This window comes from Talpa occidentalis, unplaced genomic scaffold, assembly GCF_014898055.3.
Source record: "Talpa occidentalis isolate TD23 unplaced genomic scaffold, MPIMG_talOcc4v2.1 talOcc4.10, whole genome shotgun sequence".
NCBI classification, from domain to species: Eukaryota; Metazoa; Chordata; class Mammalia; order Eulipotyphla; family Talpidae; genus Talpa; species Talpa occidentalis.
The window spans coordinates 12001600-12029409 of record NW_023600993.1 but is presented as its reverse complement, the minus strand read 5'-3'; the positions used below and the strand labels follow the sequence as shown (position 1 = coordinate 12029409).

At 44.0% G+C, this 27810-nt stretch overlaps 1 protein-coding gene across 4 annotated transcripts in view; it reads left to right on the top strand.

The window, feature by feature from the left end:
• Positions 1–27810, top strand: part of COL6A5 (collagen type VI alpha 5 chain) — a 114738-nt gene that overhangs the window by 37012 nt on the left and 49916 nt on the right. For all 4 annotated transcript variants that reach the window (XM_037524514.2, XM_037524522.2, XM_037524519.2 and 1 more), the window contains exons 7-26: positions 1517–2092; positions 3574–4149; positions 5899–6242; positions 6355–6436; positions 9009–9151; positions 9758–9850; positions 11405–11458; positions 13095–13166; positions 13472–13498; positions 13607–13651; positions 13739–13792; positions 15965–16027; positions 17172–17237; positions 17643–17696; positions 20980–21015; positions 21406–21468; positions 22765–22827; positions 23819–23881; positions 25184–25246; positions 27681–27731. In XM_037524514.2, the coding sequence (XP_037380411.1) occupies positions 1517–2092; positions 3574–4149; positions 5899–6242; positions 6355–6436; positions 9009–9151; positions 9758–9850; positions 11405–11458; positions 13095–13166; positions 13472–13498; positions 13607–13651; positions 13739–13792; positions 15965–16027; positions 17172–17237; positions 17643–17696; positions 20980–21015; positions 21406–21468; positions 22765–22827; positions 23819–23881; positions 25184–25246; positions 27681–27731 (2588 nt within the window). The remainder of the gene's footprint in view (positions 1–1516; positions 2093–3573; positions 4150–5898; positions 6243–6354; positions 6437–9008; positions 9152–9757; positions 9851–11404; positions 11459–13094; positions 13167–13471; positions 13499–13606; positions 13652–13738; positions 13793–15964; positions 16028–17171; positions 17238–17642; positions 17697–20979; positions 21016–21405; positions 21469–22764; positions 22828–23818; positions 23882–25183; positions 25247–27680; positions 27732–27810) is intronic.

Sequence of the window (27810 nt, the reverse complement as noted above, 5' to 3'; positions counted from 1 at the left end):
TCACTTTGGAAAAATTTAATGTGTTTTTTTTTTTTAATGAGTGCTTGGGGCATCATTTTTATCTCACAGACTATAGAGCTTTTCAAAATGTAATGAGCAAACTTCAGTTTGAGCCCATTAATTTTAATGACTCTTGTGTGAGAACTTGGTATAAATCCACATATAAAACTAAACACACATGTACTTTTAAATCCATGGTATGCTATTATGTGTATGCTATTATCTGTATAGTAAGTTTGTTCTAAGTAGTTCCTTGGCAGCATAGAGACCTCCTTTGGACTTCATCCTTCAGAATTAAGTGTGGGAAATTTTTAGAAGGTTTACAGATAAAATATCTTAGTATAAACTGAGTTTTATGTGATCATTCTAAGCTTTCTCTTACAACAGCTTAGTTGGAGTTTTTCTTCCTCTAAGAATGGCAGTGGTTCCAAAACCCTGGTGACTTCAACACATTGATAAGAAAAACTTAGCTTAAGGCCATCTTTGAAATCTGCAGGGTCCTTCTTGGCCTTTCTTCATTTTGATAAATGCAATTTTATGAAGACCCTGTCTGTAGCAAAAGGTGAAATTTCAAATGACTCATACACTAGGTTGACTCAGAGATATTTATTAAGTCATGACTGGTTAAGTCATGACTTACTGGGTCATGGCTCCAGCTTCCTACAGATAAAGCCTGGGCTCACCAAAACTGAGATTTGATATTCGAGACCTCCCCTCCAGAAATAAGAATTGGAGATAAGTTAGGAAAGCAGAGAAAGTGAACTTTTGTGAAGTATGTATTTCAATTATTGAGAGAAGGAAAATAGAGGAAAACACATGCTTTGGAGACCCAGCCAAAGTCATCTCATGCATGGCTTTTAGCTGGAGAAAGGCTTGAGGCTTGGGGCAAGCGCTCGAGCCTCTACTGTCCCCCAACGTGGGCCACTCTATTTCTGAGTTCTAATTCAGAAGGTTGGGGCAGGAGCACTCATAGATGCAGAGAGGCATGGTATGCATGGGAAAGCTTGTCTGCTGGAAACTGAGAAGACAGCTGGAGCCAGATGGTGTGGGGTTTATATATATACTAGAATATATATATAAACTAGAATCCTAGTTTATATATTGAGCCTCTGAGGTCTTTAAAATAGAGGCCAGTCTGGCAAACATCAGTCACATCTCATCTTTGCATTGTCATTGAACTACTTCCTGATATGTTTTTTCCATTGAAGGCCTACTTAGCAGAAGGCAGTACACATCCTAGAGATTTAGCAGAATAGGGCATTGTGTGTCATAAGAAGTACTGATGGCAGGTCAGGTGTGTAGGGGACAAATGTCCTCAGATCGTGATCTGGGCAAGTGTTCATCTCTGATGCTCAGAGTCTGTCTATGCAAAATGGCAGCCCCCCACCTCTGAGAACTAAGTGAGATGCAGTGTCTGGCACGTAGTGGGCTAGTGGCAAGTATTTGCTTGCTTTCCCTCTCCACAGTCTGTGGAACACACTGTAGGCAGCTCATGATGCCTACTTTCTTCTTTCAGATTGTAAAAGAATTGAACTGTTAGATGTTGTATTTGTGCTGGATCATTCAGGCAGCATACACCCACAACAGCAAGAAAGCATGATTGACCTAGCTGTCCGTTTGGTGAATAAAACGCATGTTGGCAGTGACCAAGTGCAGTTTGGAGCTCTCAGATACTCTGACCACCCTGAGGTTCTTTTCTACCTTAATACATACTCAACCAAGCAAGCAATCCGTGAAAATCTGAGGATGCGCAGGAGCACCGGAGGCAGTACCTACACTGCCCGGGCTCTTGAATTCTCAAACAACCTGTTCACCGAGGAACATGGCAGCCGCATCAAGAAAAATGTGAAACAGATGCTCATTGTCATCACTGATGGGGAGTCACATGACCGAGAGATGCTTAATGAGGCAGCATCGAAATTAAGAGACAAAGGCATCATCATCTATGCAGTGGGTGTCGGAAAGGCCAACCAAAATGAACTTGAGATTATAGCTGGGAATAAAAACAATACCATACATGTAGATGATTTCGACAAGCTGAAGGATGTCTACCACACTCTGCAAGAAAGTATGTGTAACAACTCACAAGAAGGTAAGCTGTGATTTTAAGTTTCTGTGGGGATAGCAGTAAAATTGTTCAAATGAAAAATTAATATGTTTTCACTTCCCATCACTGGTGTCATAAGTGGAACATGGAAATGGCTCAGGTGCCATTTTTTTCCACTTTAAAAGAAATGCGTTGATTGAGTGAGATGTAAAGGTCCCTTCCCACCACGGTGTGTACTGAAGAGATTATATCAGGAGGTTTCAGGGACATTCTTTGTTGTCTCACCAACACGCTGCCTATCTCTTGGCACAGAGGAGCTCTTCTTAAGCTCATATTCTCCTCACCCCATTTAATGGCTGCTGGTGCCACTCTGTTTGCTTCATGGTCTCAGTACAGCCAGCGGGCTTCAGTTTCAGTGCAAATGCAAATGGACGCTTGCGTGGTTTCAAGACCCAGTGTCCTCTAAATGGGGTTTCAGGTGTCCTGTGGAGTCATGGAAGTTCAGGTGGTCCAGTGTGCCTCTCTGGATAAGGATAAGTGCAGAGGGGAGGGTAAAGGAGTTGAAGGCAGGCTGGTAGAGAGTGCCTCCTGGGAACAGGAAGGGCAGGGGCCTGAGGAGACTCCCTGAGATGCTGCCGGGGTAGGTAGGCTGGCTGCGTTCCAGCTGAGCGAGGAAGGTCAGAATCCTTGTCAGGTAATGGCCGAGTCCTCCAAACCTGGAGAATGAATCAGCTGACTTCCTTGCTCCTTTCCTTCTTCACTCCCTTCCTGGTAGCTACCTTCTCTTCTCCCCTTTTGCCTTCCTCTACCACTTTGTTTTTTAAATATCTTTTTAAAATTTAAAATTTATGTATTTATTTTTGTGTAGTAGAACTGGGGTACAGGCCAGAGGTGCAGGGGGTGAGAGGATCCACCAGAGACAGAGAGGGGAACAGAACAGGCAGACTGACTGAAATACACTGCTGAGGGGCGCGGCGGCCAAGTCAGGAGAGGTCTGCCGCACCATGTGGGTAGCTCCCTGGCCAGGGATGGAACGCAGGCTGTCTTGGTGACGGTGCTGAGACTTACCCCTCTACTCCACCAGGGAGGCCCCAGAAACATTTTTAAAATGATAATTTTCAACACAAAGGTAAAGTGGAAGCATTAATAATAACAGGATTTCTAATAGTAGTACCATGATGTGGATGAACAGTCCAGCCTGGTATGTTGAAGGGATTTCTAGCCTTGGTAGTTACCTTTGAATGAATAAATTCAATCAATTCAAATTTCTTACTTTCTTTCCCTGAGTAACTTTCAGTATCTTTTCAAATGTATTGTGTAAATTATTGAATTCTGAAACTGACTACTATTTTTCCATTCCTGCTATTCTTCCTTCTCTTTGTAGGCCAGTGAGTCTCTCCTCTGTTAATATATCTCAATTTGCTACTAATAGAGGGAGTTAATAAAACCACTTATGTATTTGAGCACAGGGAAAATTGAGAATGATTATGAGGAAACTAATTGATTCATTTTTTTTCCCATTGCAGTGTGTAACATCCCAAAGGCAGATGTGATTTTCCTTTGTGACAGCTCCAGCAGGGTATCTGATTCAGAGTTTGTTACCATGACAACTTTCTTGTCAGACTTAAGTGATAATTTTGACATTCAGTCTCAAAAAATAAAACTTGGATTAGCTCAGTTTGGGTCCATCTACAAGGAACTTGTTGGGTTGAGTGACTCTCTGACCAAAAGCCAATGGAAAAATCAAATTCAAACTATTAAGAAGATCAATGGGTCTCCTCAAGTTGACCATGCCCTTAGTAAAGTGAAGTTCATGTTCGATCCTTCGGTTGGTGGGAGAAGAAATGCTGGTGTCCCTCAGACCTTGGTGGTTATCCTGTCTGGGCCCCCTCAAGGTAACGTGTCAGAGGCTGTGAAAGACCTGAGAGACCTTGGAATTTGCGTCCTGGCCTGGGGCGTAGGAGATGTTCAAAAGCAGCAGCTCCTGTCAATAACAGACAATCCTGGAAAAATAGTCACATTTCAAGACTTTACTAAACTAAAAGATATGGATGTGAGAAAAAGAATGGTCCGTGAGATCTGCCAGAGCTGTGGGAAAACGAGTAAGTATTCCCTGGCTCTTTATTTGGCTTTGCTTTAATGACTTCATTTCTCTGTTTCCCACAGACTCTTGCAGGTTAGTTCTAGCAGGACGTATACTTAGAGTAGTGTGTGGTAAGAATAGACCTCTCTGTTTCCAGAAAGACTGGGAGCAGTCATCCTCCCTCAGAGACTGGAAAGGGTGAAGGGTCTGGAGGAGGCCCTGAGTTGTGCCCTCTGCTCAGCCTACTCCCTCGTGCAGTCCAAGTTTACTCTCTTCTTAGCATCTGGAGCCCAGTCTCGTGGCTCTACCTTCTCCACATTCAGAAGTCCAGACAGTGCCTTGCATCCAGTAGAAAGAAAGTAAAGTAAATATTTGCTGGTTGGAAGTTTTACTATTTTAAATTTGTTAAATCATCTTGTATAGGACTGTGTGTGTGTGTGTGTGTGTGAAAATACCTTGCTATCATTATTTTCATTTAGTGCAATACTTGTAGGTGATGAAATGAACGCACTATAGCTGCACATGCGTGCGCGCGCGCTTCTGCATGTGCATGTGTGTGCACACTGTTGGGAGCATATTTGTATCTGTTTTCTTCTTTTAATAATGGGATTCACATAACCACAACATAGTAAGGATTTGAATTATCTTGAGGGAAGTCACGTGCACGAATGGCTGCAAAGGCTGGGGAGGTGATCTGAATGGGCCCACTGGGCAGGGAGCAAGGAAATGAGTCAATAGCAGTGACCATCTGATAGGGATGTTCCCATCTGGCCAAGTGGCCATGTGGAACTCAGGATCTGTCCCGTTGGGCCCAGGTGTTGGGAGGATAGCAGATTCAGAAGCATCAGTGAAGGATGACATTTTGTGGGATTTGCACAACCTACAGAAATTGCTCAGAGAACCTCTGTTTCTAGAGTTGTTAGGATTAAAACCACTTCTTTCACAAAATGCATTATTCTTTTCAAGGTCCCCAGATCTTTTCCCTCCCATTTAGTGTACCTAACAGGAGGCAGATTATAGCGGTAGAAAGAGCGTGGGGCCCAGAATCAGGAAACCAAAGTTCTAAATCTGGTTCAAGGGCAGCAACCCCCACAAATCACTGTCTCCTCATGTGTAAAATGAGCAAGTGGCCGGGGTTGGAGGGGACCCTGTGGCAGCTTGCAAGTGAGTTATGTTTGTCCTGTCTGGTGATGACAACTTGTTAAATTAGTTGACAGGTTGCACAGACTAGAAATTTTTACTTTGAAAATGTAGTTTTCAGGCTTCTTTTTGAAAATCAGATGCTCTGACAATGGTGGGCCCCTTCCCTACATGGCTCCTCTCTGCTAGGGCTGAACAGTGAACAGATGGGCCATCGCTCCCAGCTCACTTTTCTCCCACCCGTGCATTGGACTCATATCACTTTCCTGGCCTCTGCGGCCAGGTGAGCTTGTTACCTTTGCATTAAGTAATCTTAACAACAAATCATGCTTTAATATGTCATTGTTATATTGATCATAATGTGTTGTCATTAAAAGAAGAAAATACATGGAAAGAGAGAGCGTGCACAGGCCCCTGGGAATGAGGCTAAACCATGGTTCGAATTTCAAATAACAGTTGGAACTTGTAGTATTTGAAAGGGGACAGAGGGAACACCTGAATTATATGTTGATCGAGCTCCTTGGACAATTTTTTGGGCATTAAAACCCTCTGTTCCTGGCCAAGAGCACTGTCCATTTTAGTTACTTAGTCTCATTATTAATCTGGCCTCATCTCCCTTGGTCTCCAGATTGCTTCGTGGACATAGTGGTCGGTTTCGACATTTCCACTCACCTGCCAGGGCAGCGGCTGTTCCACGGCCACTCCCCACTGGAATCTTACCTCCCGGGCATCTTAGAAGACATCACCTCCATCAGGGGAGTGAGTTGTGGGGCAGGTGCAGAGACGCAGGTGAGCGTGGCCTTTAAGGTGAACAGTGAAGAGAATTTCCCTGCCAAGTTCCAAATCTACCAGAAAGCGATGTTTGGTAGTCTGCTACAGCCACTCACCGTCAATGGGTCGAGCCAGCTGAATGCACAGTTCTTGCAGTGGCTGTGGGACACGTTCGAGAGTCGAGATACAGCGCAAGTTCAGGTACCCATGTCGCAGTCTAGTTGCTCCCTTTATGTGCTTTCCTGAGTTTTGCTTCCCCAGTGACATATTTTGTCTTCACGTCGTTATCGCAGTCTGCTTTTTTCCCCACTAGGTGCTACTCATCTTTTCAGATGGCATCGGTGGTCAAAGTATCACCCTGCTTGAAGATAAATCTGATCGACTCAGAGAAGCAGGTATTGAGTCAAAAACGTAAAGGAAGAACGAAGGTGCTGAGGGAGTCTGTACTTCTCAGGCACTCTAGATCTGGTGCTCTGTATGCCCACCATAGCAGAGGCTGTCAGTGTCCTGCTCGAACCTCGTTGACCAGGCCATGTGCTCAGCCCTCAGCGCTGCAGATGCTACGGCCAAGTGCTTGTCTTTTTCCTCCTGAGGATGTGTGCCCTTGGCTGACCTCAACCTGGACCTGATACTTGTGTGCAGATGGGGTTATTTCATGACCTTGGAGGGTGGAGGGAGGGCAGTTGTTGATAGAAAAGCACAAAAGCTCACTTCCCTTGCCTCAAGTCCACCGGTATAATTTACCCTCCAGAGCAGCTCATAATTAAGGCCAAGGCTAAAACTGGACTCTGACATATTCTTTTTTTGTTTGTTTGTTTTTTATTTTTATATTCCCCATACAATTGCACCCCCCCTCCTTGTTTGATTTATTTTACTTATACAAGCACTGGGTACAGTCAGAAGCACAGGAGGGTGAGAGAATTCACCAGAGCCAGAGTGGGGAACAGAACAGGCAGATTGACGAAATACACTGTGAGGGGAGCAGCGGGCGTGGCAGGAGAGGTCTGCGCGCCATGTGGGACCCTCACTGGTTGCTGGGGATCGAACCTGCTCTGCAGAGGCTGCAGGCAGCTTTGCAGCCCAGTGCTCAACCGCTGCGCCACCAGGGGAGGCCCCTCTGACATATTCTTGCCAACAACCTCCCCTTCCCTTTCCTACTTCTCTCTCTTCCTCAATGGAAACTCCATTCCTCTCCCCACCACCACCCTCACACACATCCGCTCCTCTTTCTCAGATTCTGCTTCTAGGGAACCTGACCTATGATGTTTCTTTTCTTTTTTTTTTTTTTAAAGATTTATTTATTTATGCATACAAGATCTGGGGTACAGGCCAGAGATGCGGGGGGTGAAATGACTCACCCGAGACAGAGTGGGGAACAGAACAGGCGGATTTGACTGAAGTACACTGCTGAGGGGAGCAGCGGGTGAGTCAGGAGAGGTCTGCTGCGCCATGTGGGTTGCACCTTGGCCAGCCGGGGATCCAACTCTTGCTGCAGAGGCTGCGGATTACTTCATAGTGTGGTACTTAACCCCTTGCGCCACCAGGGAGGCCCCCTATGATGTTTCTTATCATGTCTCATTATCCATGTGAAAGATGGTATCATGGAAATTTCAAAACACTTCTCTCTATATATCCCTTGTCCGTGTCATAGTTGCAGCCTGAGCTGGAAGCTAAATGTATCAATAGAAGTTGACAGTAATACACAGTGACAAGAGGCTCTGCTGATTATCGGCTGAGATGCATCGTTTGAGATGCCATAGGCTTAGGTACGCATTGGCTTCTGGGGTTCAGCTTCTATGGGCTTCCCTCTAGAGGCCACAAAATGCCCTGCTGTTTTGCAGGGTCATGCCCACCTCTGTTCTCAGAGCCCCTCAGCACCTCCTCACTGTTGTTGGGATATCAAATGGCTTAGTATGGCCTATAAGGCTTAGTAAGTCCCATAAGCAGGATCTGGTGCCTGCTGCCCACTTTAGCCCCACACCTCACACTCTGGGTTGCAGGCACACAGAATCTTCTCCCTTCCTCCAGTGCACTTCACAGCCTCATCCCCCCAGGTCTTGCATGGACTCTTCTTTTTCCTATGACACTCACTTCTTCCCCAGATCCTCTCTCTACCTTCCATCGCTGCTGCTTTCCCTCCATCGACTTCCATTCACCCTTTAGAATCACCTTAGATGTCAGTTCTTTGCAGAAACCTTCCAAGCTTCTGAGTCAGGAGCTTCTTTAGACTTTCATATGACCCTGACATTCCCTATCAGAGAACTTACCACTTCTCAGAAAAACGATCTGATTCTTGTCCACCTTGGACTGTATCTTTCTGTGAAGTGGAAGGGGTCTGCAGGTACTATGCATCCCTGGTACGATGATATATCCCTGGTACAATGATTATCATATAGCAGGCTCTTAAATGCAAATACTTGTTTAAAGAAAGAGTAAATGAACTAGGGAATGCAATAGTAAGCAGATGAATGAAGGAACCAGTGGATTAATGAACTCCTGGGATGGCAGGAGTTCATCTGAGACTGGAAGCTCCCTGAGTTTTCCTCCTACTCTCAGGGCCCAGGAGGATTTGGCAGTGGAAGAGACTTGAGAGCTGTCATTTATTTGTATTCAGAAAGACTCTGCAGATGATCAATGCCCATTCTTAAAACCTGCTTTTGAATGACCAAAAATTGCACCTAAGTTGGTAATGAAGTGTTGAACACAGTTTTCTGCTAGTGTTTTTCTGTAAGATTTGTAAATACTTTTTCTTAGGGGATTTCATGCTAACCTGGGCCCTGATGCCTAGCGTGTGTGCTGAGAATGCTCCAGACCCACTCATGGGGCCTTCTTACGTTGAGAGTCTGCTTCTTCTTATGATTCTCTCTGATTCTTTGGATAATGTTCCCTGTGTGGGGTTATGACTGGGTTTTCTTGTCTTTCACCTATATCACCTTTGGTTTTATTTCTGTTATCTTTACTAAATAGGACTTGATGCTCTGCTGGTGGTATCCCTAGATCCAGCTGCTCATGATCAGTTTTCCAGCTTTGAATTTGGAAAGGGATTTGATTACAGAACTCACCTGACAATTGGAATGAGAGAACTGGGTGGCCTGCTCTCACAGTACCTGGTGAGTTGCTGAATAAAAAAAAAAAAATCCAGTGATCTAAATTGCGACAGGCACAAAATTGGAATCTTGAGTATTTCCCAGACCTGCCTGGTTTGCCCCATTAAATTTAGGGCATGGTCTTTAGTATGTGAAAGTTTGAAATACGAGAGCATTGTATTTTATTTTTGCAAGTCCTGACATTTGTTGTCATCTTACCAAAAGAATACACAGGGAACTAAAAACCAACCAGCCCCTCCCTAATAAAATAATTATAATGCGAGAAAAAAAAATCCAAAGTTTACACTGCAGAAATCTCAGAAAATAGGAGACAATCAACTAGAAACCAACCAACATTATGCAGACTTGGCCTGTCCATAAATAGAAGCCATTTCCTTTATGCTTTACTTATTTCTATGTACTTTTTCAAATGGATTTGAGAGATCATTTGTTTGCAGAGGGTATTTTGCCAGGTCAGCTCTTTCTCAGGTGCCTTCTTTTCCTCTGCAGCCCCTCATGCAAAGGGAGCACAAGGGCTTTTAGGTGGCAGACTGATTGCAATTTGTGTGCATATAGTTCTTGTGTTATAAAGTCCTTACAACCATTGCTCACTTGTTTGCTTTTTTCCAGGGAAACATCGCAGAAAGGACTTGCTGCTGCACATTTTGCAAGTGCACAGGGCCTCCAGGGCCTCCTGGGGCTCCAGGCGTGGCAAATGTGAAGGTGCCGTTCAGTCGTGAAACTGCTTTAAGTGGTAGGAGTGGGAGAGGACATGGATTTGCAGCCTACCCTTGAGGCTTTGGGCATTTCATGTGAGCCCTGCGGTGCAGGCGCCAGTTCAGAGGGGCTTTCTTTTGGTCCTGCGGTCAAGACTGCCCTTTCCTTTTGCTGAGCTCTGGTGGTGATGTTGCTTCTTGGTTTTGCAGCTTATCCTTTTGTACCCACTTCAGTTTGAAAGGGGGCAATATTCTTGAAAATAGTGATGAAAGTAATACTGCGTGGCATGGGAACCTGATGGAACTGTGAAAAGGCCACAGAATCACAGATGAATAGACTTTAAAATAAAGATTTCTAAACAATCGACTGCACCACAATAGCATTGATAAATCTATCATGGTATTTTCATTCAGTGCAATACTTGTAGGTGATGAAGTGAACGCACTACAGCTGCACATAACAAGATGAATACATTTTACAAGCACAGTAATGGCCAGTGAGAGGAAAACATAGAAAGTTACTGATGGTATGATTCTGTTTATAAAATATGAAAACAGGCAAAACCTATAGTGTCTTAGGATGAAAAGCTAAGTAGTAAAGTAGGAAAAGTGCAGGAAGTATTATCCTGGCAGTCAGGAGTGTGTTCGGGGCTGGGAGCCGGGCATGGTGTGTGACTGACTGTTTGGAGGCCTGTGTCTGGATCCCAGGTGTGCCTTATTTCTTGGTCTGTGAGGTGGCTGTACACCTGACCATTTTGTCATAGTTCAGTTCAGCAATACTTTCATATTTCATATACTTTCATGCAATTTTAAATGGGTTTCAGATGTCATAATTAAATGAGGCATTTGTTAGGAAGACATCAAATATAATACTCGCTCACGAGCACTGTGGGCTCCATCCTTTGGGAGGATCAGTTATCTTGGACCTTTTACTGAGTTTTAATGTTTTCTTTAGCACAGTTTCCACTCTCATTACTTTCTTCAATTCAGTATTTGAATTATATTCCAAGAATACAGCCCCCTGATCTACTAAGCAGGCAGACTGACCCTGTGTTAGTGGGTGAAGAACACAAGCCTTAAATGTAGTATTTGCCACAAATAAGCACGAGGCAGCTGAGCCACATGTGGCAGAGAGATACTGCAGTTGAGCTATATGTAACCTTGTTGTCGGGACGAATCCTTATTCCTGGAGCTCTCAAAAAAGCAGAGGAAAGTAAAATGATCTCTCTGGAAATGTTTCCAGTTTACCTGCTAAAGAGTTCAGTGACCCCAGCTGTCCTCTGTGGAAATCCCCCAGGCAGGCGCAGGATCGACCCTAGGGCCCTGGACTGTGCTGCCTTGGCTCTCACAGGTCAGCCTCCTGCAGCCTCCTGGAGGCCACCATCTACCTGGGCTCCTGCAAAGAGTCACTCGAGGGGCTGGTAGACTCTTCCCACTCATGGCCACATCTGCAAATGCTCCCACCAAGTTGGAGGGAGGGACTTGCCTCAAATGCCTAGTGATATTGCAAGTTTGAGTTGATGGAAGGTGAGTAAAATGTCTGTTTCTCTCTTTCCCTCAGGGTTCTCCAGGTTTAAAAGGCAGCAGAGGACACCGGGGAGAGGATGGAGACCCTGTAAGCTTTCTGACAGTCCCTCTTTCCACCACCACACACATTGACTGACTTTCTTTTTCTTGGAAAGCTTTATTTTTCCTGAAAACAAAGAAGGGGTTAATGAGAGTCTGCTTCTGTTTATTTTTTTTTGTAATTTTGGGGAGAAATGGGTGCTTTTCTTTTCCTGCACTTGCTGAGCAGAGAGGAAAGGTGGGAGCAGACTCTTTCATGTTGACTGGCACGTTTTCTGTCAGTTCCAGGGAGCTGGATAACCTCTTCTGTATGCCCATGCTGCCTGGCAGGCACCTGTCTTTGACCCAAATCCCAGTGCGTAGTGCATGGCAAGGGGGTTGGGCAAAGCATCTCTGGGCACATCCTCATGGTCTTGTGCTGCACAAAGGTTTTCGAATCTATCTTTGACTCTAACGCCACAACTCCCACTTGGTTCATTAGTCGAATTATGAGACTGGATTTGGGGGGACTGAAACCCTATGGGTGGCTTCATTTGGGTTTGGAAAAGCTTAGGGAACATGCAGCCTGTGTTCATCCCCTTGCACTCATGCCAGCTCCCTGCCCCAGGAGCAATGTGATGGAAAGCCCAGCTCTGCAGTCGGACGGCCAAGAGCTGACCTGGACCTTAACAAGACACCTAGCTTAGTGGCCCTCAGTGTCCTCATCGCAAAAACTTCTAAACTCCTCTAAGACACTAGAGTTGACCTAGTTTACAGAATGACCACTAATGGGGGTGTTCCAGTCACCCACCCTGAACCTGCAGGGCTGTCTTAGAGCCCACTGGGATGGAGGGGAAGGGCGGGCTTTGTAGGTAGGACTGAGCCTCAGAATGAAGAAAGCAAAGCAGAGGGAAGGAAAGTCACTGCCCCCTAACCTACCAGGAGGGAGAGAATCAAGTCATTGCTAAGGTATTTATCCAGGCCATTAGCACCTGCTGCTACCCAGCTCTGAGTCAGGCACAAGGAACACAATGGAAGAGACAGTCCGGGGGTCCCTGCCCAAGGAATGACAGGGTGACGGGGTAACTGTCAGTCATCCTTCTCTTGAGATTCATTTTCCTCTAGCATTTGCCTGTCTTTAAATATTTCCTGGGGGAGAAGAGCTGGGGAAGATGCACACATCATTGACTTCGGCTCCTTCCCCCTAAGCCACCCACGGTCCTCCTTGGGGAGTCTTTACCTGAGTGAGGGCCCTTCCTGTGAGCATGGGTTTGTCTTGGTTTCTGGTCCTTACGAGCAGTGTCTTTTCACATTAGCCGCTCCTACTCGGCTCTGCCCTCCTGCTTCTCTGCAGTCCACCGTGCTGACTTCGCAGGGCAGCGCTGGGGTTGCCGGTCAGGGCTGAGCCTACGTGTCATTTTGGCGTGGTTGGAATATGACAGAAGGTGAGGTGACTTCTGAACCCCTGGCTGTGCTTCCTGGTGAGGACAGTAAAGTGATACAGGATCTGTGAGGAGGCTCTGAAGGTGTTGGCAGGGAAAGTGTTTGATTTGAGGGTAACAGCAGACTAAAATGAACAAATTTGCAGGAGGATTTGCTTTGTCTAAAGCCCATAGTCCCCAGGTGCTTTAGTTTTACTGTGGAATTTGCTGGCAGCTGCTGGCAAAAGTGTCACTTTGAATACCTGTCTGGATACCTTTTCTTAGGGAACAAGAGGAGAAAAGGGACTCCCGGGAGAAAAAGGGACTGCAGGATGTCCAGGGGAACGGGGTCAGAAGGTAAGGCCCTGCGTCATCCCCCCACTTCCTGCTTTGCTTTCCTCCTTTCTCTCCCATTGCCCTGCCCTCTTTCTCCAGTTACCTCTGTTAGTTTCTTTATCTCTGATTAGTTCTACTTTCTAGTAATCTCAGGGAGTTTTGAACATTAATTAAATTCCGACTATAACCTCTTGGTGCTTGTGTAGACAGAAGCAACTGAAGAAATTCACAGCCATTCTCTCTAGGGAGGCTCCCCCTTCCTGCTCCAGTCTGTGACTCCCCTGCTGCCTCTGATATGCTAGTAAGAGACACTTGGTTTTTTACAGGGAGCCCAAGGATTTTGTGGACAAGAGGTACGGCAGTTTCTTCTCAGTCTAATTTGATTTCCTGACGGGGCTAGTTTCCCAGTAAGCATGAGGCAGAGACCTCCTTTCACCCGATTGCTGTCTGTTTTCCCTCAGGGAGAACATGGTGAGGATGGGATTGATGGAGTCAATGGGGAAGAGGTAAGTCACTTTTCTTCAAGTATTGGGCAGTCATCCTGAAACTGATGCATATTTTTAATGGAATTTTTTTTCCATCTCTTCTCTTAGGGCATTCATGGATCTCCTGGAGAAAAGGGAGAAAACGGTGACCCAGGATCTCAGGTAATACTTTTTGCTACATGAAAGAAAGAACTTGGTGATGGAGGCAGTCTGAATGGCTTTGTGTCAGTGGTGATAAGGGATAAAGTTGACAGCTGACTTAAGCACATAATGAGGGCCTCTCACCACTGAATAGTACTGCATTCCTGTTTGGGGCAAATGGGTAACTATAATTTTCAAGAATTTCCAACTAGGCATGCAAGGACCTTCCGTGTGTGTGGTTTTCAGAAATCTGAAAATGAATGCTTTTGTCTCAGCAGCTTCCGTGTTCTCCTTGCATCAGAAAAAAATAAAAGGCAAGAAGAAGAGATGACATTATTTTAGTGGCCTTGGTGCAACAAATCATCACGAAACATTTTTTGTATTTTAAATTAATTTCCTGAATATGTGTCTGTTTGGTTCCAAGCAATTCTCTTTTCAAGTTCTGATCCATTTATTTATCAACTATTTTTAAGGATCTATCATGTGCCAGGCAATGTCATTTGCTAAGGCTTTAGAGATGACCTCACTGCCCTTGTCCTCGGAAGATCCTGCAGTGTAGCTGGGGAGACACATATCAGTAGCCAATGATATTAGCTATCAGTAGCTCTGTGGTAGGGGCTATGTTGTGGCTGTCTAACTCAGGAGGGTGGGGGAAAAGTTCAAGAAGTCTTCCTGGAAGAAGTGATCCATGAACTGAAGAGGAATTGGCAAGACAAAGACGTAGAGAAAGGGTATTCTAGACAGAGGAAACGGCATGAGCAAAGACATGGGGGTTTAGGGGCACTGCAAGTTATTCTGTCTGGGAGGAGCATTAGAGCATTAGAGTACAGGTAGAAAGGGAGGTGAGATTTGATAGGCGGTGGGACGAGGTAAGGAAAGCACTAGTCAGCCAGCAGGAGAATTTGGCTCTTAGCCATTATATCATGCAAAAAGCCTTTGAGATATTTTAAGCAGGGGGATCACAATCAAATTTGCATTTAAAAAATGCTGCTTGGCAGTAGGTGTGGAGGATATGTTGGAGATGATGTAGATGCAAGGCAAAGATGAGAGGCGGGTCTGTCGTCATCAGGGTGAGACGTGATGAAGGTTTCAGCATGAAGTAAAGCAACAGCAGTGAGAATAGACACAAGACCTGCGAAGGCCAGAGCAGAGCCTGCTCTAGAGTGAACCCCTAGAGTGCGGAAGTTAAGGAAGCATGCACTCTTAAAGTTATGCGAAGAGTGAGTGCCTCCCTAAATTTTGCATCCTGGGTGACTTGCTTGTCTCATCCTAGTCCTGGCCCTGGGACATAGGATCTCCAGATCTAGGTGACCAGAGGAGCAGAAAGTGAGTCATTCAAGCTGCTTGCAAGGATCCTGGCTTAACCAAGTGTACCTGGAAGGAATTGAGTTTGAGGTTACCAATGGCATTAATACCCCTCTGGAGGTTTGCACTGGACAATAGAATTATAGGTGTGAGAAGTTTCTCGATTGACTGGGTTTCACAAGAGTCCTCACTAGCAATATGTAACTTTTTAATTCAAACCAAAGTGAAAATTTCTGCTCTCCAATTGTATTAACCATATTTCATGTTCTGCATAGCCACATATGGCCAGTGGCTACCATATTGGATAGCCTGGATATAGAGCATTTCCATCATGGCAGAAAATTCTACTGGACAGCACTATGCTAGACCCTGAGGAAGTTTCCCATTTCTCAGCTTCAGATAACCCTCACCGTAGGCTTAACACTGGACTTAGTACTGTTGAGAAGCCGGAGGAAACTTAGCTGAGAAAGAAGAATGTGGATCATTTTGTCTGCTTGATTTCCTCCTCTCCAAACAGGCACACACCACTTGATAACTTTTTTTTTAAAGATTTTTATTTATTTATTTGTACAAGCACTGGGTACAGTCAGAAGCGCGGGAGGGTGAGAGAATTCACCAGAGCCAGAGCGGGGAGCAGAGCAGGCAGAAGGACCGAAGTACACTGCTGAGGGGAGCAGCGGGTGGCAGGAGAGGTCTGCGCACCTTGTGGGACCCTCCTCCGGTGGCCGGGGAACAGCCGGGGATCGAACCGGCGCTGCAGAGGCTGCGGGCAGCTTCGCAACCCAGCGCTCAACTGCTGCGCCACCAGGGAGGCCCAGCACTTGATATCTTAATACCATTTAAAAACCTTCCTGCAAGCATACTCAGAAGCTCATTTTTTTTTTCCAGGGCAGCCCAGGTATCAGAGGTTCCCCTGGGGAGTATGGAAAGAAGGGCTTCTCTGGGGATCCCGTAAGTTACTAGGGTCCAGCGGGCTCTGACTTATGTAGTTACCACACATCTCCTAACTCCTTTCTCGTTTCTTCTGCTAACCTGGAGGCTAATGCTTATCTTGAGAGTCAGGGTGATAGATATTGACCAAGGCTTATTTATTTGGATAAAAAAACCTACCTCCACCTTATCTGAACTGATAATATTACAAATTCAGAACTGGGAAATGACATTCCATGTTATTCATCCTCATGCTATGTTGAGACGTTCCAGTTCCATTGGGGGAGTGGGAGGGATCTCTTGAGTTTTACTTACTGGGCTTCTAATCTTGGAATTTCCTATTTGCACACACCATTTCAGGGAATCTTATTATATCTTTGAGGGAGTGCATAGCTTGTTTGAACTAGTGCATCAGTGAAGCTGCCATTACAGAGAACAGAGAATTACCAGAGCTTCAGCAAGCACTCTTTTAAAAAAAAAAATATACGTATTTTAAATAAATATATGTAAATATATATGTATTTGTGTAGAAGAACTGGGGTGTAGGCCAGAGTTGCTAAGGGTGAAAGGATTCACCAGAGACAGAGTGGGGAGCAGAACAGGCATATCTACTAAAATACACTGCTTAGGGGAGCAGTCGGTGAGACAGGAAAGGTCTCAGCAAGCACTCTTATAATTCTTCATGTATCACCTAACACCCTTCAAACTTGGAGAAATACTGCTTATATATTTTTTTAAAGATTTATTTATTTTTATGCAAGAACCAGGGTACAGGCTAGATGCGCAGGAGGGTGGGAGGATTCACCAGAGACAGAGCGGGATACAGAACAGGTAGACTGACGAAACACACTGCTGAGGGGAGCAGCAGGAGAGACAGGAGAGGTCTGCTTTGCCATGTGGGATTCTCGCTGGCTGGCCGGGATCGAACCCGCACTGCAGAGGCTGCAGACAGCTTCACAGTGTGGCACTCAACTGCCTGCGCAACCAGGGAGGCCCCAAATACTGCTTATATTTTTTCACAAATGTATTAATTTCAAATAAAGAACTTTCTCACACTCCTTACTACCTAACCCAAATTAGTTTAGTATTTGAACATAGTACCATTTTGCAAAAGAAGAAGAGATAATATTTCTTGATTCTGAAATATTTTTAAATCTCCCTTTAGGGTATTCCAGGAATAAACAGCAACATCAAAGGACAAAAGGGCTTCAAAGGAGGACAAGGAAGACAAGTAATTGGATCTATTTTCCATACATGAGTAGATGAATTCTGTTACTAACCGGAGGCTTTCATAAAGTATAAATTAATTAGTAAAATATGTAATCCCTCTGTGATTGAAAAATATCTGTAAGTTTATATTTAACATAGTCTTTTTCTTTAAAATTAGCCAAGACTCTAGAGATTGCACTTTGCTGGCCAAAATTGTTACGTTCCTGGTGGATGATGTTATATGTGGGAGGACTGGTAGTAGTAACGCATGTTGCTGTATATAATGGACGAATACCCAGTCGTATCAATTTTCAGAAAGATGCTAACATAACACATTGTTCATCTGTGCTAGTAATACTTGGGGTTTTGCTGCTGATGCCGTTGTAGTTTATTTAGAATATTTTCCCTTATGATCTTGTATTTCTAGGGTAGAACCGGACAAAATGGAATGAAAGGCAGTCCTGGTCCCAAAGGAAGCAGAGTGAGTATTTCCATGGACATTTAGCCCTGCCTTACCACCCAAAGATGCCACAGGGATTTCAGAACTTTGGTGACTGTAGAGCGGGTTGTTCCAGTGTCCATTCATTGGTATTGATGTCATTTGGGATCAGGAAATGAAAGGCTCTCCTTTGTAGGCTGATTAGCAGTATCCCTGGTCTCTACCCCCTAATGTCAGTAGTTTCCCCTCCTCCCCGCAGTGACATCCAAAAGTGTCTGCAGCTATTGTCAAAAATCCTAAAGGGGTGGTAGAGTTAGGGGTCAAAATTACCCCTGGTTCAAAACCACTGTGACATAGCCTGCTTCCCTTTCCAGCTTCTAGAAGCCTTTGAGGAGTCAGTGACTTGAACATAAAAGCCCTCCTCCCGTAGCCTGGCACCTTTGAGCTTATGTATTAATATTTTAAACTGGTTAAACATTCTGTCTTTCTCCTCATATGTTGCCAGTGTCAAAGAATCACTGATAAATTCTTCCTGAATGAACCAAAATACTGGTGGTGAGGACCAAGCCAGTGGCAACTTCTAGATCTCATAGTAACTTTATAGCATCCCATGTACTATCAAGTCTAAAACAGGGACATTGGATTTCCTCTTCTTTTTCAGGACCAAGAATCTCTTTTCTCTTCATGGACTACTGAACTAGAGATGGTATTTTTGTGTTAGAAACTCCTTTTTCATACACCCTTTTTTATGGAAATCATTCCATAAATGCACAGCATACTAGATTTGACCTTAATTTTTGTTAAAATACTTGGCTTTCTTTTCAACTATAAACTTGGAATCCTCTCATCACTTTGAAGAGTGACTGATTGCCTTTCTCTCTGGGAAAGATAGTGGAGAAATGTGTCTTAATTCCTGCTGCCTTTGTTTATCTTGAGTCATAGTATTTAGGGGAAAGGCTCTACAGTCAGATGATTTAGGTTTCCTAGTGTTGTTTCTGGTAGAATTCTTTGGGAGTTAACCCTGTTCTGTGCACAAGAGAATTAACATTAATCAGAGGAAGCAGGAGAGTATCAAGATGAGCTAAATGCTATAAATTTTAAATATAATTGGTGTAAGTGAACATACTTTCATTTCAAAATAGCTTTATAGCTGTCACCATTAATCAGGCACTTTTTAAAAAGACGCTAGCGGTGAACCAGCCAATTATTTTGTTACTCCAAGGGCAAGGAGGGTTTCCTTTGCCCTCCCCCATCTTCATCCACTTCCCTGCCCATCTTGTCCTTTATAACCTCTTCTCCTCCTGAATTAAAGTCACCTGGACACAAAACAACATCAAGCTTTCTACCTCTCCCCTACCTTTCAGTAAAGGCCAGAATTCTCATTGAGGGTCAGAGGATGTTAAATGGAAGGCAACTCTAAAAACAAGCAAGCCTAAGTCTTTGCCTCCTGTGTGACTCAGTTTCAACGTATGTAAATGAATTGTTACACCAGCTGTTGCCCAAACAATGGATCAGTGTCCTGGAAATGAGGGCCTTTGTGACATTGTTCTGGGCTTTGCATTAGGTCTGACACACATGAAAATGACTTACAGTAATTGTATTTATGCTTCTTTAGCTTCTTTGTGCCAAATCACTTTCAAATATTAATTGAATCCTCATGACAAACTGTGAGATAGATACTGCCATTATAGCCATTTTACAGATGAGGAAAATCAAGGAACCTGAGTACCTTGCCCAGAATCAGGACAGGTAGTAAGGTGTGGAGCTGGGATTGGTGCCCAGCCTGCCTCCATCCAGAGCCTGGGCTCCTAACCTCTTGGGCTGAGCCTACCATGCAGATGCTTTGTGCCATGCAGGCTCTCCAGGACAGGGCTGGACTCAAGACTACCTGACTTCTAAGGACATGTACTGAGCCATTGTGCTACGCTGTCTGTGCACAGAATAAACATTCTTTATCTTCCCTTTTTTTAAAAAAATAAATGAGGTGTAATTGACCTATAACAATCACTTCAGGTGTACAGCCTACTGATTCCATATTTGTGTTTCCTGAGGAAGGATCACCATAATCAGGATAAACTAACATCCATAATCTCCTTGCTTTTGAATGGAGAGAAAATTATGATATTGTGGTTGAGTGACCTCAACTTTTTTCACTGTTTTGCTTCTGCTTTCTTGTGTTGAGAGCTCTGCATGAAGATACAAAGAGCTGACAAGTCACAATGGATAACTTCTCCTAAGGGGTATGTGCATTTTAAAAGCCAAGCACATCTGAATTAAGGGACAGAAGCTCTGTGGAGAAATTCTAAATTATCAGCCAACCTGGCAGAGGTGATATTTGGTCAGGTGGTGTATTCTAAGAAAATTCAGAAAATGAATAGTTGAAAGAAAGTAGCAGTTCTGAAATAATTTCCATGACTGCCTTTCTGAATGAATGAATAAACGAATGAATAAAATTTTAAGTATTTGTTTTGTACCTAAAGTGATCATAGTTGTTTATCACAACACAAAGTACATTGATGGTTGAGATGTTCTGCATCTATCTCAAGGAGACAGGGTAAGAGGAGCTGGTTTAGGGATGTGTGAGCACAGATTATATCATTACTGTTCAGGAGGAAAGAAGTTAAGATCTGGGGTCTGAATCGTCTTCCTGCTGGAAAGGGGAGGGTATGACAAATATGGCCACTAGGTGGAGAACCTGAGCTGGTAATATGAAATCTGGAGAGCTAGGTACAGACAGATTTTGGCTTCAGCTGCCAGCAGGCTATGCTCAGATGAACCTGATGGTATCATTGGGACCACCACATGGCTAAGCAGGCCCCACTGTCAATTTTCTCCTTGTAGAATTCCATGGAAACCAGCCCCAGTGGGTGGGCCTTTAGGTGGCACCGTACCTAATGATTTTTAGCACCTCCCTAAGAGCTAATTGGGGCCCAGGACAGAGACAGACAGATGTGACACAGCTTGTTCTCATGTAGGAAGCCTCTGATTATCAGACAGTAACTTTGTGGGATTTGCTGGAGAGCACAAGGTAGAAGCCAGGCTCTTCAGGATGATTGGATTCTCCAGACAGCCTCCCAGATAAATGTCAGAGGTTTTCAGACGAGCTGGGTCTGTAATGACTTTTAGAGTGGTTTGCAATCAATCCCCCAAATGTTAGTCCATAATTAAGTGCCCAGTGTGAAAACTTGTCTTTGGAAATTGCCTCAGAGAAGTCATTTCTGTGAGCTGCTCATTACTTATGTCTATCAGGGAATGAGAGGCTGTTTTGCCTCTAAGTATCCTCCACCCAGATACCACCACTAACGCTTTACCTTTTCTGTCCTAGGGAAGAGAAGGTCAAAGGGGAGTCCGGGGTCTTCCAGTAAGTGTCCTTTACTTTCTGTCCTGCCGGGGTGGTGAGGAGATTGCTCCTGGGAAAGCAGCACTGGGAGTGGACGAGCATCTAACAAGGATGCTGTGGGAAGCTCAGGGCTCTGGGAGCGACCTGCACAGCCCCAGACTGTGTTTGATTACTTTACATGTGTGGTGCAAATTGATCACAAGAGAGAAAAAATTTTTTATAATGATTAATGATCATATGTTTGTTTCTTAGACAGTGTAGAACAGTAAAATCCTAGCAAAGTAGGGATTGCACCCAGAGTCAGACAAAATAGTAGCTGTGCACTCTGTTCTAGAGTGCTAGATGCTATCAAAAGAAAATTTGTATGGAGACTGTGGAGAAAAATCTTAACACTGAAAACTTGTTCATCAGGGGGTGCCAGGAATCCCCGGACCCAAAGGTGAACTGGGACCCGAAGGATTACAAGGCCCACAGGTGTGTTGGAATATTTCACAAATACTATAAATAATAATGTGCTATTCTGCTGGGAAGATGGCAAATAATTCTGTGTTAAATAACTGAGAAATGTTTTCTCTGCACCAGCCCTCCTTGCTGGTCTGGCTCTGGAATTCTGCTTTCCCGTACTGGGTGGGCTGTCTGTGTCCACCAGACAGCTCCTGCATTTGCAGGTCACTCATAGAGGAAAGGCTCTGTGCTTACTGAAGCTGTGTGTGCAAATTAGTAATAGGAATTATTAAGACCTTCACTTTGCATCAGTAATCAGTATCAGGAGCAACAAGTTGACATTCCTTAACTGAGGTCCCACACATAGACTCCTGTGAAGGATGCCAGGAATTGGAAGCTGTTATTCAGCTCACCCAAAACTGCTTCCACAGGGATGCGTGTGCTTCTGGGGTAGCACTGATGGGAGCTGTTTGCCTCTTGCCATGGCCATTTCATTAGTGATGTGGGCTGTGGTCAGGACGGCTGTCTGCCTCTTGTCAGGAGGATGCCAGGGCCATCCTGAGAGAATGGCCTTGTAACACGTGGGTATTTAGTCACTTTATGGAACCTGGGTTATTAAGACTAGATTGAATTTGGGATTCCCCTGAAGGTTTGAGGGTCCCTGAGCCCAGCCACCAACTAGCAGATCCCCTCAATTGAATAACCATGGGACCAGCCTCACTCCATTGCCAGGCTTTATGTGGGAGGAGCAGCGTTATCTCAGCAGCTCAGCGCCCTTGAACTTAGGTAGAGAGCCAAGGCTGGGCCAGCGGCTCTGTTTGTACTGGGCAGCCAGGGCCACTTCGCAGTGGGGGCTTTGGAAGTGAGAAGCATCACCAGCACCTCTAACTTTTCCTTATGCTTTAGTTCCTCAGCTCATGTCTGCTGCAAAAATGTCCTTTTATGCTAATGTGAGGCAGTTATTTGTTCTATATTTTATACGATGATAAGCACTTTGACCCAGGTAGCCTGCCTCATCAAAGAATACATCTGACCGTTTGCTTACGTTTTCCTTCCTCCTTCTGTGTTTTGTTTCTCCATTTAGCCTCTTTTTTATTTCTCCCTGTCAGAGAGGCATGACGGTCTCATACCCAAGCAGTGAATTCGTTAGTAAGATCTATATGCTATCCCCTCAATTACTCTTCTAAAATACGCTTAATTTCAGAGTTGAAAAATGCTTGAAGGGTTGGTCCATTGCATTTCCATTGGGATGTTTCCAAAGCATTAATGAAGAGAGTCAGTTTTCATTAACTTCATTGCGTTATATTTCTTTTGTTACCACAAAAGGGGCGAAGGGGTCTCCCTGGCAGGAAAGGGGAAAAAGGAAGTCACGGGCCTGTAGGACCTCAGGTGAGTGACCCAGAAATGTTTGTCAGTTTTGATTTTCCTCTTACTTCAGAACATTTTCATGTTCGTTTTATATCACCTACATATAGTCTTTCATTTTTAGATTAACTGGATACAGATTTTTAGACCAGCTCAGATTCCTTGTACACAGCTTAAACACTCCTCTTTCTCATGCACTGTGTTTTACTGGGAAAGCCCGAAGAAAGCTTTTGGAAGGACATACATGAACACTTCAGAACCTGATAAATTATTCTGATTTTTCTAACTTAAAAATTATCTGTGCCTTACATATCTCCATTGACTATAGATATTTGAAAACAATTCTACCAAGATCCCTCACTAGTCAAATTCGATTCCCAAGTTCAGCTTTGAATTCACACTCTGAATCTCCTTGGTTCCTGAGTTTCTCACAGTGAGCAATGAGAGTTTGGTTGATGAGGATTTGTGTGAAAACTTTTCTGAAACTATTCAGTTTCTTCAGCTCAGATAGGCCAGTGTTACCTGAGCTTGCTCAGCTATCTTCTGGCACATAAAAGATGTTTTGGCCCATTTTCAGATTGGGAAACTGAAATGTATTGTAGCCTGCTGTCTTGTACATGTGCAATGTCCCATCGTGAATGTGTGCATAGCACCATTGTGCTATGTTTGCATGGTGCAGAGCCCAGAAGTCCAAGGCAGCAAAATGTCCTAGTCTCACCAAATGAGTGCACCACAGCACTCATTTCATGCATTAGCCATACTCAGAAGAAACGTCCTTTAGCAAGGGCACCTTTTCTCTTTCTCACTAAGACCCTGTGGGGGCTCAGGATGTCCCTGTGGCCTCTGCTGAGGACTCATCCACTTTCAGCCCAGATGTCTCTCCCTCAGGCAACTGGCTCTTTGCATAGGGCGACATCAAGGAGCAGTTAGAAATGACGTCAAGAAAAGCAAAACTAAGCTAATGGGTTTTGTAAGAATTGCTGCAGAGCCAATATTTGCATCTCTCATCTTTCAGGGTTCTTCTGGGCCAATGGGAGCCAAAGGGAATCATGGAAGACCTGGACCTCTGGGGAGAAAAGTAAGTGTTGTTTCTTACAGATTCCAAATACTAAGACCAAAAGTGCCTCCATTCTTTTCCTGATATTCATGTTAATTAAATCTCACCTGATTAAATCCAGGTACTGTTAACCACCCCACCCAGCCTCCACCTCCAGCTCTCTGGTAACATTCTTGTCCTTCCACTGAGCAAAGATTTTCTGCTTTCCTCTCTATGAAACCGCCCCATTTCACTAGGTGAGACAGAGCAATCTCATCCATTACAAAACAACTCTGAAAAATTTCAGCTCCCTCATTTCTGAATGTAGAAATGCACTTGGTGACAGAGTTGGAAGGAGGGCAGGGGTAGGGCTGGGTGGCGATGTGAACACTCAGATCTGTTGGTGCTTGCAGTTCTCTGTCTAACTCGACCCTCTCTCTTTCTGGGGTGGCACTGCTGGAAATTGCCAGGGAGAAGACTATTGGCCTATTCAGAGCCTCACTCCCCTGCCTAGAGCCTTCAGCGGCTCCCTGCCCCAGGCTGGCTTCACCTGGGACTACGAGGCCACGCAAGATGTCCAGCGTAGAAGCAACATGCCTATTTGAAGGCTCAAGATTGCGCTTCAGAGATTCTGCAGTTTATCTTGACTTCTCTGTGGCCATTACCAAAATCTCCAAACTTTAAAGTAGCTTAGAAGACCCTGTGCTCTTTAATGGAGTATGTTTATCATGATTTGGGTATATGACCTGACCCTGTTTAATTCTGAGCCTTCATTGCCCATATCCTTTCTGCATGCCTGTGCAGGCTTCTCACCAAAACCTTCCCTCTCCTGGACCATTCTCACCACTCCCTTCATCCTTGTTCCAGCTCACACATCTATCCTTTGCACCTCAGCATCTCTGATTTTTTCCTTTAGGCAGCCATCCTCCTCAACCACACCAAATCTAATTTAGAGTCCCCTTCTCTCTGCTCCCATAGTACCCTGAACATTATCACACAAAATTGTCTCCTTGTCTGTCTTTCCAACTGGACTGTGCTTGGGGAAGGCAGGACCACATCCATCAGGCTCAACAGTTTATTCTCCAGGACAATAAATAATAGTTGGATGCCTTGCCTTCTCCTGCAGTCCTTCTGAACCACAGGGAAAGCATGAGTCCAGTCTGGGGCCGCTCATGATTTTTGCTCTTCTTTAAGATCATGAAGTGTTTCCTATACACCATCTCCTTACAGAGTATTAAACCCTTGCTGAGAACTTGAGTCTCCATATCTAGTAGAAAGAGCTCTTTATAGTAGAAACCAGGTTTGATTTTTCTGATCTGAAGCTCTTCCTGTCTCACTCACCAGGGAGAACCTGGATTTTCTGGAGATCGAGGACAAGTGGGACAAGCAGGACAGCGAGGAAAACAGGTATGACTGACCCTTCTCAGCTTCAGGTGAGAAAAAGGGAATTCTGAGAAAATTCAGAGAAAAAGGGAAGGGGACCAACATCAGCCCAAGGACCTGGGGTATTGAAGATACTTTAGCACTTCCTAGGAAGATGTGGGATATTCCTCCGGTCCCCTGCAGGCCTCATTCTACAACTAGTCTGTCTATTAAAGAGAGGATAACAGTGAGGGGGAGGGGGCCTGCAGAGAGGATAAAGGGTAAGTTAGATCATGGCTTTTAATCTTTTAGCATCCAATATGGCCATGTAGGTGCATGTCCACTGAAAATCAGCACCAGCCATTTCTCTCTCTTATTTGCAAAACTCTAGGGTGACAACAAAAAGAGGAGAGGAGGGTCAAGAAATGGCACATCTGTTCTAGTGGCTCTGGCTATACCAGGACCTTGGTCTGTGGAGACAGTCACAAGAATGGTTTTGATTATTTTTTAAAAACATTGTTACAAATGTTATGCATAGATAATGTAGAAAGTTGCTGAGCATGAAATAGCGGAAATGGGGAAAATATTATGCATAATCCTACCATTTTGAGATTTTTATCATTAACCTTTCGAGATACTAAAAAAGGTATTCTACTCTTCCCTCTTATCATGAGCATATTTCCATGTCATTATATTTCTCCCTCATCATTACTCTTCATAGCTTCAAGATATTCTCCTGAATGTATGTACTTTAGTTTATTTGACCAATCCTTTGTTACTGGATTTTTAATTTGTTTTCAGCACTGAAGATTCTTATATCTAACATTTTAGCCAAAATCATAATTAATTTCTACATAGAAATGTCTAGAAGTCACATAGCTGGGTAAAATTATATGTGTATATTTTCCTAAGGGCACTAAAGTGCCCTTAGGAAAAAGTGCCCTTAGGAAAATTCAAACAATAAACACACCCACAGTTATACAGGAGGATGGCTTGCTTCAGAGCATCCACCTCGACAGTGTGTCATGTGTCTCTTGTTCATCTTTATCAGTTACATTGACCTAAAAATGGAAATCTCAGTATTCAAAGTGCACTTCTTTGGTTACTAGTGAAAGTGAACATTTCTCCATGTCTACACCTGTACTTCTTTGGGAAATTCTTAATCCATGTCATTTGGATCTGAATCCATAGGTCCTTGATGACTGTCCCTTTGCCTCATGCAGTGTTTGCAGAACAAAGTTGACCGAAGAAGTATCAGGACACATATAAGCAAATGAGGAAAACCCAGTAACACACATGTTCCAAGAGTTCAAGGTCACAGATTAAATCCTCTCTAGCTGGAAGCCCCCAGTGCTGCTCTCTTGACACCATCATAGATTACAATTAATTTTTTTTTTTTTTGCTGAGCATTTTTTAATTTAAATTTTATTTTTATATTCCCCATACAATTACAACCCCCTTATTTTGACTTCAATCCCTCCTTTCTCCTCCTCCCACCCCCCATAGAGTGTCTCTGGTTCATAGTTGTTTGTTGATTTTGATATTTTCTTTCTTTCTTTTTTTTTAATATTTATTTATTTATTTTAAATAATAAATTTTATTTTTATATTCCCCATACAATTGCAACCCCCCCATTTTGACCCCAATCCCTCCCCTCCCGCCCCCCACCCCCAAAAAAGTGTCTCTGGTTCATAGTTTTTTGTTGATTTTGATTTTCACTTTCTTACAGTTATTCATTTTCCTTGTCCCTTATTTAAGTTTTCTAGATTCCTGCTATGAGTGAGACCATCCGGTATTTTTCTTTTTCTTTCTGGCTTATTTCACTGAGCATGATCCCTTCCAGCTCCATCCATGTTGCTGCAAATTGCATGTGTTTATCTTTTTTGAAGGCTGAGTAATATTCCATGGTGTATATGTACCACATCTTGATCCAGTCATCTATTTTTGGGCATTTGGGTTGTTTCCAAAGCTTAGCTATTGTAAATAGTGCTGTATAAACGTAGGGGTGCAGGTGTTCTTTGGAATTGATGTTTCTGTGTCCTTTGGGTAAATACCTAGGAGTGGAATTGCTGGATCATATGGAAGCTCCATCTTTAGCAGGTTGAGGAATCTCCACACAGCTCTCCATAGTGGTTGGACCGGTTTGCACTCGCACCAACAGTGCAGGAGAGTTCCTTTTTCTCCACATCCTCGCCAACATTTGTTGTTGCTAGTTTTTTTAATATGTGCCATTCTCACTGGTGTAAGATGGTATCTCATGGTAGTTTTGATTTGCATTTCCCTGATTACAAATGATGAACATTTTTTCATATGCCTGTTGGCCATTTGCATTTCCTCTTCAGAGAAGTTTCTTTTTAGCTCTTCTGCCCACTTTTTGACTGGATTATTTTCTTTGTTTTTGTTGAGTCTCATCAGCTCTTTGTAGATTTTGATTACAGTTAATTTTTTGAGAAACTGAAATGAACTGATATGTTCACAGGGAGATAATGGCATCCCAGGCTATGGTCAGATGGGACGAAAAGGAATAAAGGTAAATACGGAAAACAATTATTTCTTTACTTGAGAAATCAAACCTAAAGAATACAAGAAGAGGGCCTTCCCTGGTGGCA